A 15755-nucleotide genomic window follows, 5' to 3' on the forward strand; every position below is an offset into this window, starting at 1 on the left:
ACACAAGTACAGGAATGACATATGCACTGTTACTGTATATTGTTAATTTAGCTATGGGGGATGGGCAATGGTATGGTCGCTTTCCATGCTGCTCCTATTTGGTGGGACATTTGAACGTATTGTACTGTATTTTGATTCTGTAACTATTATGTATTGAGAGTGATGGCACCGAAGAACTTTCTATGGCTCTCTGGCCATTTACGATTAGACTTGGACTTCATAGGTGGCTGTGTTTGATAACTTAGAGTGAAACACTTTTTATTTTTTTGTAAGTTTGGGGAGGGGGGTGTTCTGTATTTTTGTAAAACCAATAAAAAGAAATTTGAAAGAAAAAGAAAGAAAGAAAGAAAGCAATGTGGGGAAGCAAGTTAGCAATTGATCTTTATCTTAACACCTTGAGTTATATCCCATCGCAGAGAAGATATATGAATTGGTAGCACTACGCACAGTCGTGGTTTCACTTGCCATGGTTCCACTTCCCATCATGCATTGGGCATGGCCTTCAGTATCATTTACTGAAAGATCAACAAATACACTGGATGGCAATATTTAGTCACAATATACAAAGTCACAAGTCTCTCTATCCGTGGATACCTCTCACAGAAAGAATGTTAATAATGTAAATGCCATCTTGAGGATTTATTGTCATAATAAACAAATACAGTACTTATGTACTGTATGTTGAATGTATATATTCGTCCGAGTTTTATTCATTTTTTTCTTAATGCATTGCCAAAATGTATATGATCGGGAAAAATTATAGGGAATAATTGGAATTGAATCGGGAGCAAAAAAAAAGCAATCGGATCGGGAAATATCGGGATCGGCAGATACTCAAACTAAAACGATCGGGATCGGATCGGGAGCAAAAAAAAACATGATCGGAACAACCCTAATTATTATAGTTATTCTTTGTTCCGCAGCCCATTTGAGCTCAATTTGACCACGACGTCAGTTTTCGCTGTTACTGAGCACAGCTGAACCGACCACTGGGCAGGCTCTCTGAGAACATGTTACAGGCAGCACTGTACCGTAAGATTCTGTACAAAGTGTCAGTCAATTTCAACACACACTTATTGGTCCTGTGAAAAATAATGAAAACCGGACTTTTTCATGACTTTATAAAACCCCGGACAGGATGTAAAAAGTGGACATGACCCGGCAAGGGCGTAGGTTTGCATTGGGACGTTAGGGACGTAACACTACCAACCTTTCAGGATCCTAAATTTGTCCCCACCAATTATCAGGCAACCTTATTTGTATTATATAATGTTCAGTTATGTAGGTAATTTACATTGTCTTTTTTATGTTTTAAGGATCGAATTGACCCTACTATTATTAAGTGATATATTTACATTATTGCCCAACGACAGCCCCAAAACATCACTGCTCTAGAGGAGATCTGCATGAGTTACAGAAAATGTTTGGCCTCCGTTATTGCCAACAAAGGGTACATAACAAAGTATTGAGATGAACTTTTGGTATTGACCAAATACTTATTTTCAACCATGATTTGCAAATACATTCTTTAAAAATCAAACAATGTGATTTTCTTTTTTTTTTCTCCACATTCTATCTGTTATGGTTGAGGTTTAACAATGTTGACAATTACAGGTCTCTCTAATATTTTCAAGTGGGAGAACTTGCACAATTGGTGGTTGACTAAATACTTATTTGCCCCACTGTACAGCACGTGTCAATCATTTTTTCAACACAAGACTTTTTGTGTAAACTGCATGTGTCCTCTAGTTACTTTGTTACCATGACTTCTGTCCAAAAGGTCAAAAAAACAAGAAATGAAATGACTTTTGCACAGTACTGCGTACACACTACTCCTATATAGGGATAAGCCATAGTTGGCTTTATGTACGGGAATAAATGCTGCCTGGCGGTATCCAGGAAACGCTCCACATGAATTCTCAAATGCTTCCCCATCAAGCATCGGGAGCAAACCTCTCAAGACTGTCTGAGGCCACTCCATGACATGCAACAAGTCATTAGGAGGCCATTTTCTCTGCTCCCACCATAATGAAAGTGCTTTAAACCACGATTTATGCTCCATCAAACTGGTACTTCTGAAAGACAGGTCACTACAACGTTAACCCAATTCCCCTCTGCCCTGTTAGTTTTACAGATGTTTCCTGATCCTGTTCCACTGCGACAACTGGTCGGGGAAGAACGGCAACACCTCCATGCAGTCCAAAACCACTGTCATCCAGCTAAACCGACGGATCTCGAGCAACACGGTGGCCTGCGCCGCTGTTTCTAGCGACGCGTTCAAAACAAGCGGAACGCCGGCCGTCAAGCTGACCACGCCGCCTGAGGTCATCACCTGAAACTACCAAGAAGCACAACGAAGTCGTATTGTTTCAGATGGGAAGTTGTGATTACAAAGTGGACTGCAGTGGAATACGGACGAAAGGGAATTGGATTGATATAACATACTGTATTTTCCATGTGAGCTAAATGTTTGTACAAAGATTTATTTTGTGTCCCATGACTTATGCATTTTCTTATTTGTGCTTGATGTGCTAAATGTAAAACAAGAAAAATACACATGCTCAGTATTCACAACATGATCTCAGTGTCGTTTTAGGATATGAAAGCTAGGTTTGGACTGATTCAGGGGCGGAAATTAGGAGGGTGCTGGAGGTGCGACCGCACCCGGCCCTCTAAGACTACGTTCATACTACAGGTCTTAATGCACGAATTCGATATTTTCGTGTTTTTCCGATTCGAGTGAGGCATTAACTTGACGGTCTGAACGTGACAAGTCGCATAGAAGTGGACCATTTCAAATCCGATCTGGGTCACTTTCGTATGTGGTTCAAATCCGATCTGGGCCACATTTTTCCAGACTGTCGCGGCGGTCTGTACTGTCCAGTCTCTCAGATCGAAATTCATGCAGCAGTTACGTCATCAAAAAAGCGAGAGAGAAGCTATGGTAGCTTTGCAGCTGTGCGTTATTAGCGCCTAGCTTGCCTTGAACACTGCTTTTTAAGGAAGGGTCGGAATTGACAACAGTCATAAAAAAATTAAAATGGGTTGAGGATAAGCCTGAGAGTGATCGGTTTTCTGTCTGCTCCATTTAACCCAGGGGTTCCCATCTGCCGGGGTCCGTGGCGCATTTGCTACCGGGCCGCACTGAAATAATAATTTAATAACGACCACATTCTGGCAGAATTAACCCGTGTGCCCCTGTTTAACACCCCAATATCCCTGCCTACTCTAGATATAATACTACGGAATAGATTAGAATGTTGTCATAGAAATTCATTGATTGGACTGCTAGCAGTACATCTTGTTTGTGTATATAATATATCTATGTGCGCTTGTCCAATGTCCTCAATAATAACGTATTGCTAGGCCGTGGGCGCAGCACATTTGTTCCAGGAAATAATTAGCCCCCACACGAGCGAAGATGATTGGAAAACAGACGTCTTTGGAGATATTTTTACGGCGAAAAGGGCACCTGATGAGCCTAAAACCTCGAAGACCCACGAACTGCGAAGGAGTGAATTCGTGACCCGTTTGTGAATAAACGGAGTGATTCAAGCATGTCTGTGCAACAGTAAGATCAAATTGTAGAGATCGCAACTGACGGCGACCTTATTAAACGTACATTTGAGACAACAACTCTACCGAGGTTCTGGATTAGAGTCATTCTGGAATATCCTGACATCGCTACAAGAACATTGAAAGCCTTGCTACAATTTCCAACATCGTATCTTTGTGAAGCGGGCTTCTTAATGAATGTTTAACGACAAAGCGAAGGTGAGAGCGGTGTGAAGTGAAGGATGTTTCTGAGGAGAACTTTTCTACAAGTCCTTCCATGATCAAACGTAAGTTAATATTCCTTTCTTTCAAGAAAGTTTGTAGTGTTTACTTTGGAATCGCTGCATTTGCGCATTTTGCGGCTATGGTTAACGCAGAGGTTGCGCTAGACTTTTTCGTTGTCTGTCATTTTGACTGACAGGGTCATAAAAATCCGGTCATAATCTATTTTTCCCCGTCCTTTAAATTTTTAAAACGATGATAATGACATTGTGGTGACCCTTTGTTTGGCGTAATTCACCTTCCGTACTTGTGTGTCCATTTGGCCGAGCGCGTTAGCGGCTACGACACAGTCACGTGACAGAGACACTTAAGAGCCGCGAGTGTTCCGGCTTGAATAGAGAATTCACACTGAGAGCAGCAGAGCCGCATCGGCTGGACACAGAAAATTCGAGCTAACAAGACTCTTAACATTGCATACCGTTTCAACATATTCAATAGTATTTAGTTTTCATTCATTTTAAATTAATATTCTGTCCGAACAAGCTTAAAAGAGAATCCACACCGTGCCATCACACATCAAGCAGATGAATATGTAACTTTTTCTCCGCAATGACAAAAGCAGCTGACTGTGGCCCCAGTAGGTAGGTAGCCTACCATATGTAGCATATGGAACAATGAAATTAACAGTTCACCTGCTGTGGCCTGAACGTAGTTTCACACCTTCCTCCTGGTGCGCATGGACTTGAATTGCGTGCCCGCTTGTGCAGTCCCTCTTTTTTCACCTCTTTTATCAACACCATCGTCGTTTTGGGGCTTTTTGAAGAAACTTTGGACACTCAGTTGCCTTGACATTTTTCAGAGTAAGGCCAACGACGTCATGCATCAAGAGAGACAATGGCTAATTAATATGCTCACTCGCCACCCTGTGGTCTGGGGTGTGAATTGCAACCTGTCAAAATGACGGATGGACTTCAGTTTTTTTCGTCACAGTTTTAAAAAAAATCGGTCAACGACGGAAAATATTCGGTTAACGCAACCCCTGGTTTAACGTTCCGCGCATGCGCAGAACCGCATCGTTGCAAATTTTTGATGGGTGGCCAAATTGTCAGAACACCGGTCCGTGAAAAAAAGACCCAAATAACACCGGCCCGTGGTGCAATAAAGGTTGGGGACCCCTGATTTAACCAATATTTCAACATTGCCTACACAGCCGAGAGTCGGGGCAAACTTCCCGTATGTGTGTGTGACATGCATGGACAGTGCGTGCATGCTATGGATCCATATACATTGAATATAAACCTAAACTGGGATTATTTATGTCTGTTATTTGTGTCCTCTTTTTAAAAAGAAAAATATGATATCCCTGGAATGACGGATGACAGCCAGCATTTTGGTCATTTGTTTTGATGCTTCTGCGCATGCGGGTCGTCTTGCTCAGCACGTGTTGGACTGCAAATTAGTGCGCGTGCGTAGTACTTGAAAGGTCTCAATGGACAAAGGCGGTCTGAACGGGCACGCCAAAAAAACAGATATGACAAAAAATCGGATTTGTGCATTAAGACCTGTAGTAGGAACCTAGCCTAAGGGGCCCGGTTTATTGGCGTAAGGTGGGCGTGGTTGGGCAAGGGGAGGGTCAAACAGAAAGGTAAGATGGCGCGCGGGGCTGTAATATAGTGTTTTAAGTGTTTGACGGTCCACTCGGGGGTCCTGTTTATATTCATCGCACCCGGCCCGTGTTCACATTTGTTCCGCCACTGGACTGATTAGTGATTCACTTCCAAAGTGCAAAACCTACAGCACATTGAAGGCCTAAGTTGGAAACAAAAATAATCTCCAGTGTTTACCGCTCAGCACTTAAAGCAACATTATGTAACTTTTCAGTTTTGGTCGATTTGAGCAACGCCGGTGGACAAAAGCAGTAGTGTTTTGCCTTAAAGTGCGTACGACATGAGAAAAAAGGCTTAAATAGGATTATTATGTGAATTAAAATCATATTTTGAGACGATTCAACTACATACAACAATTTAGCAAAGCGCAGATGACAAGAAATTAGTCTTTTAATCTGCCGATTAGCAACGCCTACCATTATAGGGCTCTAGCGTCCCCAACAGGTGGATGACGTCAGCGGAGTCACGATTTCATCTGATTTAGTATGCAGCCCATTGAGGGGGAATTATTCACAACGATGAAAACGCGATGAAGAGAGCCGCAAAATTTCATTGTTTCAGTCCCTCTACTCCAATATTTTTACATGATATTCTTTTTATCCAAGTATTTTTCCACAATAGCTAAATAAATGGCTTGAGAAGGACCAGTCAGCCTGTTGAGGGGGAATTATTCAGAACGAGGAAAATGTGACGAAGAGAGCCGCAAAATGTCATTGTTTCAGTCACTCTACTCCAATATTTTTTTTTACATGATATTCTTTTTATCCAAGTATTTTTCCACAATAGCTAAATAAATGGCTTGAGAAGGACCAGTCAGCCCGTTGAGGGGGAATTATTCAGAACGAGGAAAACGTGACGAAGAGAGCCGCAAAATGTCATTGTTTCAGTCTCTGTACTCCAACATTTTTACAGGATATTATTTTTATCCATGTATTTTTCCCCAATAGCCAGATAAATGGCATGGTCGTGACAAATAACAGTCTTGTGCTAAATGGAATATGAACTAATAAAAATGCATTTATTCAAGACGTCATGGCAAAATTACTCCATAATGGTCAAAACTGTCTATTTCACCTTTACTGTCGCACCTCCCGAACGATATTTTATGTCACCTAAAACGAGCTTATGTCATTTCCCTTCCCCGGCTTCGGAGAATGTAAACAAACCAAGAGGCGTGACAGCTAGCCGACATGCTAACCCGAATCGAGTGATGTTTCAAAGTCTTCGAAGCGGAAAAATCACACATAACTAGCCCGGGTCATTTCACATGACGACTGGGTTTTTGATTGTCTTCGCCGATCGGCAAACCGCCCGGTGGAGAGCAATTTACAGCTCGTTCCCCTGCTACTACAGACAGGAGAGCTCGCCGGGGAAGCAAGATAGCTGGACAATGACCGCTGAACAAACCGGCCGACGTCGAAGGGGCGTGTAGCTGCCAAATAGTCATCACGAATAAGGCAAAAATTATGCTCTACTACATGGCGAAGTTGTCAGTTATTGTGCAGCTAACGTGCAGCTAATGTGTATGAGAGCTTTTTATATGCCTATCCATGATCAAACAAGTAGTCCTTTATTTAAAGAAAGTTTGTAGTGTTTACTTTGTAATCGCTGTATTCGCAGCTATTTTTAACTCAAAGTTGCAATTTCTGATCGGTCGGAAAATTTGACAGAACACCGGCCACTTGAACAGGGGAATAAGCTGAGTATAGTTCTCTCCCGGCGGGGGCATGTGCGACAAGCCGCCGGTCGTCGGCTGAGGGGACAAGGAGCATGTCACCAAATGCAAGCCACCTACATATTAAAATGATCCCAGTATTTGAAATAATACAAAACACGTTGTTTACTCACTTCCTCGTAAGTCCCATGGTCCCACGGTAGTAGGGCTTATTTTGGCCAATATCCACCGGTGAATGGGAACCTTTTGAAACCCCAAAAAGTCGCACACGCCTCTCCCTCGTGCAGCAAGATTTTTCTGCAGCCGTTTGGCTGGCGTGATGTGAAAAATAAACGTATTAATCCGCAAAATCAGCTGAATCCTTAGTCTTTCTCATACAACAGTACGGCTGTATAGTGAAGAGGACTCCTTCCTCCGTACACGTCACAGCGCCCTTTTTCTCAACTCAAGACTGTTGCCGGAAGTCACTCATTTTCATGGCGCGGGATTAAAAAAACTAAATAAATATAGCGATCCCTTCCACACAGTTCCAAGTATTATGAAATAAACATGTTTTTCGTGTCACAGGCACTTTTAAGGAAGACTGCGTTTCCCATGAGTACCAGCACCCACCCACGTTGTCGTAAAATAATGAATCAATCAAAACTCAATTTCCCGGTCACCTGCAGATCGATTACCGTAATTTTCGGACTATATGGCACACCTGACTATAAGCCGCCACCCATCAAATTTGACACAAAAACAAAATTTGTTCATACATAAACTGCACCGGAGTATAAACTGCAACTGTCCTCACTGTATTATGGGATATTTACACCCAAAGATATTAACCGGTAACACTTTATTTGACAGAGGTGTCATAAGACCAAATGAACCACCATGAAGCTTTGAACCAATTGGCTGCAAAGCTTCATTGCTTCAAGAAGCTTCATTTGGCCATCAATGCTGCCTTGGGCGGGTCAGTCAACCTCTGCTGCCACCTGGTGTCAACGCTGTTGTTGTGCAACATTCCTCCTAGCATGCATTGCAGTGCTAGAGATTCATGTTCTGTGCTAATTATTTCTTCAGTTACTCGTCCAGTTGTTACATTAATTGCTAGTTATGGTATATGGTAACACTTTATTTGACAGTGGTGCCTTAAGACTGTCATATGAACATCATACTTACGACATAACACTGCCATGAGCATTAATGAATGTGGTTTATAATCCGAAAATTATGGTAAACAACATTTCTGTTTCCAGCAGCTGTGTGAACGATGAATAGTAATAAGGTAATGAAGCCAGTTGTGGCTAAACAATAGCATATGAGGGTTAGCACCCTGTGGCTTAGTGTGGCTAGTGTGATTGTCACGCCAGCGAGTGAAAGCCGGGCCAATGTTTTTTTCCGTATATCCTGGTAACCTGCCTTTTTTTCCTCCTCAGACAAAAAGTTTTGTCTCTTGTTGCTCTGCCATCTTTGCAGAATTCATGTGAAAGAGTACGCATCGACTTCCGTCTTTGTAAGTGGCAAGTCACGTATGCCGTAAAGCAGTTAGCACATTAATGTACTTGGATTCCATTGATGCATCTGTGAATCGATGTCATTGGCGTCCATGGACGTCCAAATTGTTTCCTATTCATTTTCAATGGGTAAAAAAAATGTCCCCAAATCAACAGGAATAGACCAGATATTAATAGGACGTGTCCCACAATTGTCCCCGAATCCATTGACGCTTATGGAGGGTGTTACCATTGACGTCTATGGACGTCCAACTTTTTTCCCATTCAGTTTCAATGGATAAAAAAAATGTCCCCAAATCAACAGGAAATGATCAGACGTGCACCCAAATGTCCCCGAATCCATTGACACTTATGGAGGGTGCTGCCATTGACGCCCATGGACGTCCAAACTTCCCGTTCATTACCAATGGCATTTATTCATGTTTTTTTATTCTATTGATGCTAATGTACTTGGATTCCATTTACGCCTATGTAAGTCGATACCATTGACATCCATGGATGCCCCAAATTTTTCCCATTCATTTTCAAAGGCAAAAAAAAAAAAAAAAAATTCCCCAGATCAACAGGAAATGACCAGATATCAATACGACGTTTCCCACAAATGTCCCCGATTCCATTGACGCTTTAATGTCCCCATATCAACAGGAAGTGACCTGATATTGTCCACGAAATGTCCCCAAGCTAACCTGGACGGGGTTAAGATCTTATCACCACAGAGCAAAGACCCAGAGTAATATCTCCAGAAATTGCAGTTTCTAGTTATTGTAATGTTACTTACACTTTAGTTATCGTCTTAAAATGCATTAACTAATGCATTAACTCATGTTAATTAATATATTAATAAATGTTACATAAGGGATTACATGAATTATTGTCATGTAACTTAAACATGAGTTATTGTCTAAAAATGCATTAACTAATGTTAATTAAGGGACCCTTATTGTAAAGTGTGCCGTTCATTTCCAATGGCATTTAATCATATTTTTTCATTCTATTGATGCTAATGTACTTGGATTCCATTGACGCCTATGTAAGTCGATACCATTGACGTCCATGGACGTCCAAATTTTTTTCCATTCATTTTCAAAGGCAAAAAAAAAGAAAAAAAAATATCCCCACATCAACAGGAAATGAACAGATATCAATACGACGTGTCGCATAAATGTCCCCGATTCCGTTGACGCTTATGGAGGATGCTGCCATTGACGTCCATGAACGTCCAAATTTTTTCCCATTCATTTTCAATGGCAAAAAAAAAAAAAAAAAATGTCCCCAAATCAACAGGAAGTGACCTGATATTGTCCCCGAAATGTCCCCACGCCAACCTGGGCGGGGTTAAGATCTGTATATCACCACAGAGCAAAGACCCAGAGTAATTTCTCCAGAAATTGCAGTTTCTAGTTATTGTAATGTTACTTAAACATTAGTTGTTGTCTTAAAATGCATTAACTAATGCATTAACTCATGTTAATTAATATATTGATAAATGTTAGATAAGGGATTACATGAATTATTGTCATGTTACTTAAACATGAGTTATTGTCTAAAAATGCATTAAAAGGACCCTTATTGTAAAGTGTTATCAAATAGTTTATAAAGGTTGAAAAGTTACCTTGTGTTGCTTTAAGGACTAAATATATTCAAGAAGCAATCTTGGCTCATTGCAACAAAACAGAGGTTTCGGAGTATAATTCTCAAGTGTCTAGAGCTAAACCACAGGCCAACATCAGCATGGGTGTTTTTTTTATGGTGTCATTGCTTCTTCAAAAGTGATAATGACAAATTTGCTTGACTAATGAGACAAAAATTCATATTGTATTGTATCGTATTGTATTCTATGCCAGTTTACAATGAATTACCATGCCAGAAAATATATTTGGTTAAATGTCATGTATAAAACATTAGTCATTTAAAAAAAAAAATACAAAATACAAGTGAAACACATACTTAGTATGTTGTTTAATTTGCTGAGTGATGTTTTGCTAAGAACTGAAATGCCACAAAATCAATCTTGATTTAAAAAGGGGGAAAAGGTATTTTGTGGCAGGCCTAAGGTATTGCAGCTGAACACTGTTGGGATTTTTTACACTTCTGCATGAATTGGTTTTATAACGTAGTCTGATCCTCATTGTACAGTAGTTGCAGATCAGATGTGTACAAAGATGAAGATACATTACAAAACTACCATCTTGTATTGATTAAAGCCTATTTCTCTAACAGATTAATGAAGCCATATTTACTCTGACCATTTTTAAAAAATGGAAAAAAAAATTTTTTTTTTGTTTTTTTTGTTGCAAACATGGTCAGATACATCCCGGTAGGGGGCGCTCCAGCTGGTGATAGAAATATTTGCCCCGGTAAAAGACAAAATGAAGACCTGCAAGTGTTTGAAAAGGCCTGCAGTCCTGGACATCACATTGGCGACTGGAGTTTACTTTTACACTCCATTCTAAACTGACTGATTTCACTATGAAAATAAAACTGTTCAAAACCTGGTTCAAACTTTTAATTTGGACTGTATGTTGACATAAAATTCTTCATGACAACTATGTGGGCAGTGTTTTTTTTTGTTTGTTTTTTTTATTCAAATTTTTACCTCCATGTTTTATGCGCGCAATGGACGCTCGGGGTGATGAGTTTGTTGTCACTGTTACTAGACAAACACTACCTGTGTTCTGTAATTCCTTCCACGCGGTGAGGCGTCCAACACATGCGCACATCGGTTAAAAGTGGCGAGTACTTGCTAATTGTGTTTTTATTGAGGCTTTTATTACGTTTTCATTGCCTCAAAATACTTTTTGCATATGTTTCCCTCTCATACTTTAAAGCATTGTGCTTTCTTCAAGGGCGTAGGTTTGGTCTCAACAATGGTAGGGACAATATAACAGTATAACCTGCATGTACACTTTTTGCTGGGGACGGGACATTCATAATGATCAATGCAAAACAAATCTGTATTGATTTATACTAACTTTCGTGTGTATTGGTTCAACCTACAGTGTTCAATTCAAACCTTTATTTTCAAAAACTACTAAAGAAACATTTAAAACTTTCAGAAAAAATTAGGGCTGTCAAAATTATCGCGTTAACGGGCGTTAATTAATCACGTTAAAATATTTGACGCAATTAACGCATGCACTGAATGACCCGCTCACGCATTGCCTAAAACAGATTACAATGACGCCGTTTACGGACATTAAGAGTGAAGAGAATGCCAGCGGCAGCTTGGGGGCACCGCCGTTCCATACTAATGTTATTCCTTCTACTAGTGGGAGAATTAGTAGTTGTGAGACTTTTATGCTGCTACATTGTGCTATTTGTGCTCCACGCATATTTCTGTAAGTTTTCTTTCTTTTAGTGGCAATTATGTGTCTCTTGTTGTATTTTGGGTAAGATATGTACAGAGATATATATGTTATAAAGGCGAGTGGACACAGGCGTTCTTTGGACTGCGCCGTTTATTGGCATAAGCTTCGGCAAGTCCTTCACAACAAACATAAGTATCATTTAGTGAAAGCACAACAAAAATAATAGTCCTATCTCTCAAAAACAAAATAATGTTCACAAAAAGAAAAGCACTTCAGCCTGTAGTAATGAGGCCCTATTCTCACACAGTTAAACAACAATGCAAAGTGAACTGTCATGAACTGGCAACTTACTCAGACTTAGGTCACTCTGTTCATATTATTGTTATTCTTATTCTTAATTTTATTATATTAACTCTACTTTTGATGGAAAATTTTACAAATTTTATGAAAACGAAAACATGAAGAGGGGTTTTAATATAAAATTACTATAACTTGCAACTATAACATTTATCTTTTAAGAACTACAAATCTTTCTATCTGTGGATCACTTTAACAGAAAGAATGTTAATAATGCCATTTGTGGATTTATTGTCATAATAAACAAATACAGTACTTATGTACAGTATGTTGTATGTATATATCCTTCTTGTGTCTTATCTTTCCATTCCAACAATAATTTACAGAAAAATATGGCATATTTTAGAGATGGTTTGAATTGCGATTAATTACGATTAATTAATTTTTAAGATGTGATTAACTCGATTAAAAATTTTAATCGTTTGACAGCCCTAGAAAAAATGTCCGGATTTTAAGAGCAAATTTATTTGAACATAACTTAAATTATATTAACATACAAAATAAATACAAGCATGTTAATCATCTCTTAACGATCCAGGAATTGAAAAACAAAAATAATAAATCAACATTTGTCTTAAGACCACTCAACATTGTCTAAATAAAGAAATAAAATATAACTGAAAAACTTCTTTGTCAGGGAAAACAAAAAAATAAATAAAAATGGATCTGTCCTTCAGGTAAAACACTACTGCTTTTGTCCGCAAGCACAGCCAAACTAAACAAAACTGTGGGCTGCTTTAAGACCACATAAATAAAATAAAGAGCAACATTGGGGAGAAGAGGGTAGACCTCGGTTCACTTCATTTCTCACAGTTAATTTAACATTAACAGTAGAAAACATATGCAGGATGACCCTTCTCTCTAAGCAGCTTCCTACTCGAGTTTTGCAGGTTAGCAAGTTCAAACAGTTAAATGTTATGCTAACTCTGATGCAGGTCTGACTTTCAGTAGCAAAATTAGTGGTGTGTTCCCCACTTTTAAAACATTGATGTCTTTTTACATTTCTTACAGTGGCTGCTACTGGCTGGGAAAAAACTTCTAATATCTCTGATATCTAATGTATGTGTGTTTGTGTTTGTTTGTTGGGGGCATCAAGTCATCAGCCAATCAAGCGTTTAGGAGGGGAAAAATGGACTAGCACATTCAGCAAGTGAAAAGAGGTACATGTAAGTCTGCACAGTATGAAAATAATTCACTTGATAATGCTGGGGTCAATTACAACAATTAAAACATATGGGAAGACAATCAAAACAACATATAACTAAAGTCATTATATAACGCAAATAAAGTTGCTTAAAAGTTGGTGCAGACAATTTGAGCATCCTGAAAAGTTGGTAGTGTTTTGTCCCTTACTGTCCCTATGCAAACCTACGCCCTTGGTTTTCTTAACCCTTATGAGAGAAATTAACATGGGTTCCAAAAAGGTGAGTGCAGGTGGTGGAAAAAAAGAAAAGCACTTACCATTGAAATGAAGATGGAAATGATAGAAAAATGAGTGTGGTGTGCGTGCCCGTAAACTGGCTCGACAATACGGCTGTAGAATGTCTACGGTAGGTAATGTGCACTTTGAGATTTGTTTTTCAAATGTAAAGTGCGTTGTAAATAAAATGTATTATTATTATTATTTCAGAACTTGTGCAACACAACACGCCTACTGTCCGTCGTAGCTGATGCCAACAACCGAAAACTAAGGCCGTGTCTTCACCTAGCAGGGTTTTTTAAAACCAAGGATCCTGCCCTAATACGCCGGTAAAAAAAAAATAGTTACGTCAACACCAGCACGTTTGGAGAAAAAAAATAAAAATTTCCACAGCCAATCGCATTCATTCATTTTTAAGTATATTCATATGAATGCGCAAAAAATAATCGTCCATAATACCCCCATCCTTCGCATGTGTTCTTCAATATGAAGCGCGGCAAGAATTTGTAAATAAATGGAAGCAAAAAAAGCACCTGTCTAATTTACTCTAAATGTAAATATTGGTCTCATGTGTGACGTAGGGACAAAAAGCCCTAAAAGTGAAAGTAAAATCTCTACCGAACCTATCTCACTCTGTCACGTTAGCTTCACGATGCGTTCAGGTACAGCATGCAAAACACTTCGGCCACATTATAACCCAATTTGTTGCATTGTTACAGGAATTACTATTATTATTATGATATTGTTCTGATTTTTAGTTATAATTAATTAGCTTTGCGATGTGAAATTGCCATTTGTAATAGGACTAGCAGTATAAAAAGTATCTGAACCTTTTGGAATTTCTCACATTTCTGCATAAAATCACCATCAAATGTGATCTGATCTTTGTCAAAATCACACAGATGAAAACAAACAGGTTGTACTTTAACTAAAACCACCCAAACATTTTTACATTTTCATATTTTAATGAGGACAGAATGCAAACAATGACAGAAGGGGGAAAATCAGTAAGTGAACCATCACATTTAATATGTTGTGCCCCCCCTCCCCTTTGGCGTCAATAACTTCAACCTGACGCTTCCTGTAGCTGCATATCAATCTGGCACATCGATCAGGACTAATCTTGGCCCATTCTTCGCTACAAAACTGCTGTAGCTCAGTCAGATTTCTGGGATGTCTGGCATGAATCGCTGTTATTAGGTCATGCCACAGCATTTCAATGGGGTCCAAGTCTAGACTTTGACCTGGCCACTCCAGAACATGTACAGTATTTTGTTCTTCTGAAACCATTCTGAAGTTGATTTACTGCTGTGTTTTGGATCATTGTCCTGTTGCAGCATCCATCCTCTTTTTTAGCTTCAACTGTCTGACAGACGGCCTCAGGTTTTCCTGCCAAACATCCTGATAAACTTTTGAATTCATTCTTCCATTAATGATTGCAAGTTGTCCAGGCCCCGAGGAAGCAAAACAGCCCCAATCATGATGCTCCCTCCACCATGCTTCACGGTGGGGATGAGGTGTTGATGTTGGCCAGCTGTTACATTTTTCCTCCACACATGATATTGTTTGTTACACTCAAACAATTCAACTTTGGTTTCATCAGTCCACAACATATTTTGCCAACACTTCTGTGGAGTGTCCAAGTGCCTTTTTGTGAACATTAAACGAGCAACAATGCTTCCTCCATGGAGTTCTCCCATGAACACCATTCTTGATCATAGTTTTATGTATATGTGTGCATGCGTTGATGTGTGCATAAAGATATTGGACTGTGTCAGTGATTTCTGTAAGCCTTTAGCAGACAATCTATGGTTCCTTTTTACCTCTCTGATTATTCTGCGCTGAACTGTTGGCGTCATCTTTGGTGGACGGCCACTCCTTGGGAGAGAAGCAACAGTGCCAAACTCTCTCCATTTGTAGATAACTTCTCTGACTGTCGATTGATGAACATCCAGACTTTTAGAGATGGTTTTGTATCCTTTCCCAGCTTTATACAAATCAATAATATTTGATCGCCAGTCTTCAGACAGCTCCTTTGACCGAGCCATG

At 39.5% G+C, this 15755-nt stretch overlaps 2 protein-coding genes across 3 annotated transcripts in view; one reads left to right on the plus strand and one right to left on the minus strand.

The window, feature by feature from the left end:
• tmtops2b (teleost multiple tissue opsin 2b) overlaps window positions 1-11159 on the plus strand; it is a 103970-nt gene extending 92811 nt beyond the window's left edge. For both annotated transcript variants that reach the window (XM_057851665.1, XM_057851666.1), the window contains exon 4: window positions 2127-11159. In XM_057851665.1, coding sequence (XP_057707648.1) covers window positions 2127-2336 — 210 coding nt within the window. In that variant the 3' untranslated portion in view covers window positions 2337-11159. The remainder of the gene's footprint in view (window positions 1-2126) is intronic.
• Window positions 1-15755, minus strand: part of st6gal2a (ST6 beta-galactosamide alpha-2,6-sialyltranferase 2a) — a 138437-nt gene that overhangs the window by 7829 nt on the left and 114853 nt on the right. The gene's annotated exons all lie outside the window — the stretch shown is intronic.

The sequence above is a fragment of the Corythoichthys intestinalis genome, chromosome 12 (assembly GCF_030265065.1).
Source record: "Corythoichthys intestinalis isolate RoL2023-P3 chromosome 12, ASM3026506v1, whole genome shotgun sequence".
NCBI classification, from domain to species: Eukaryota; Metazoa; Chordata; class Actinopteri; order Syngnathiformes; family Syngnathidae; genus Corythoichthys; species Corythoichthys intestinalis.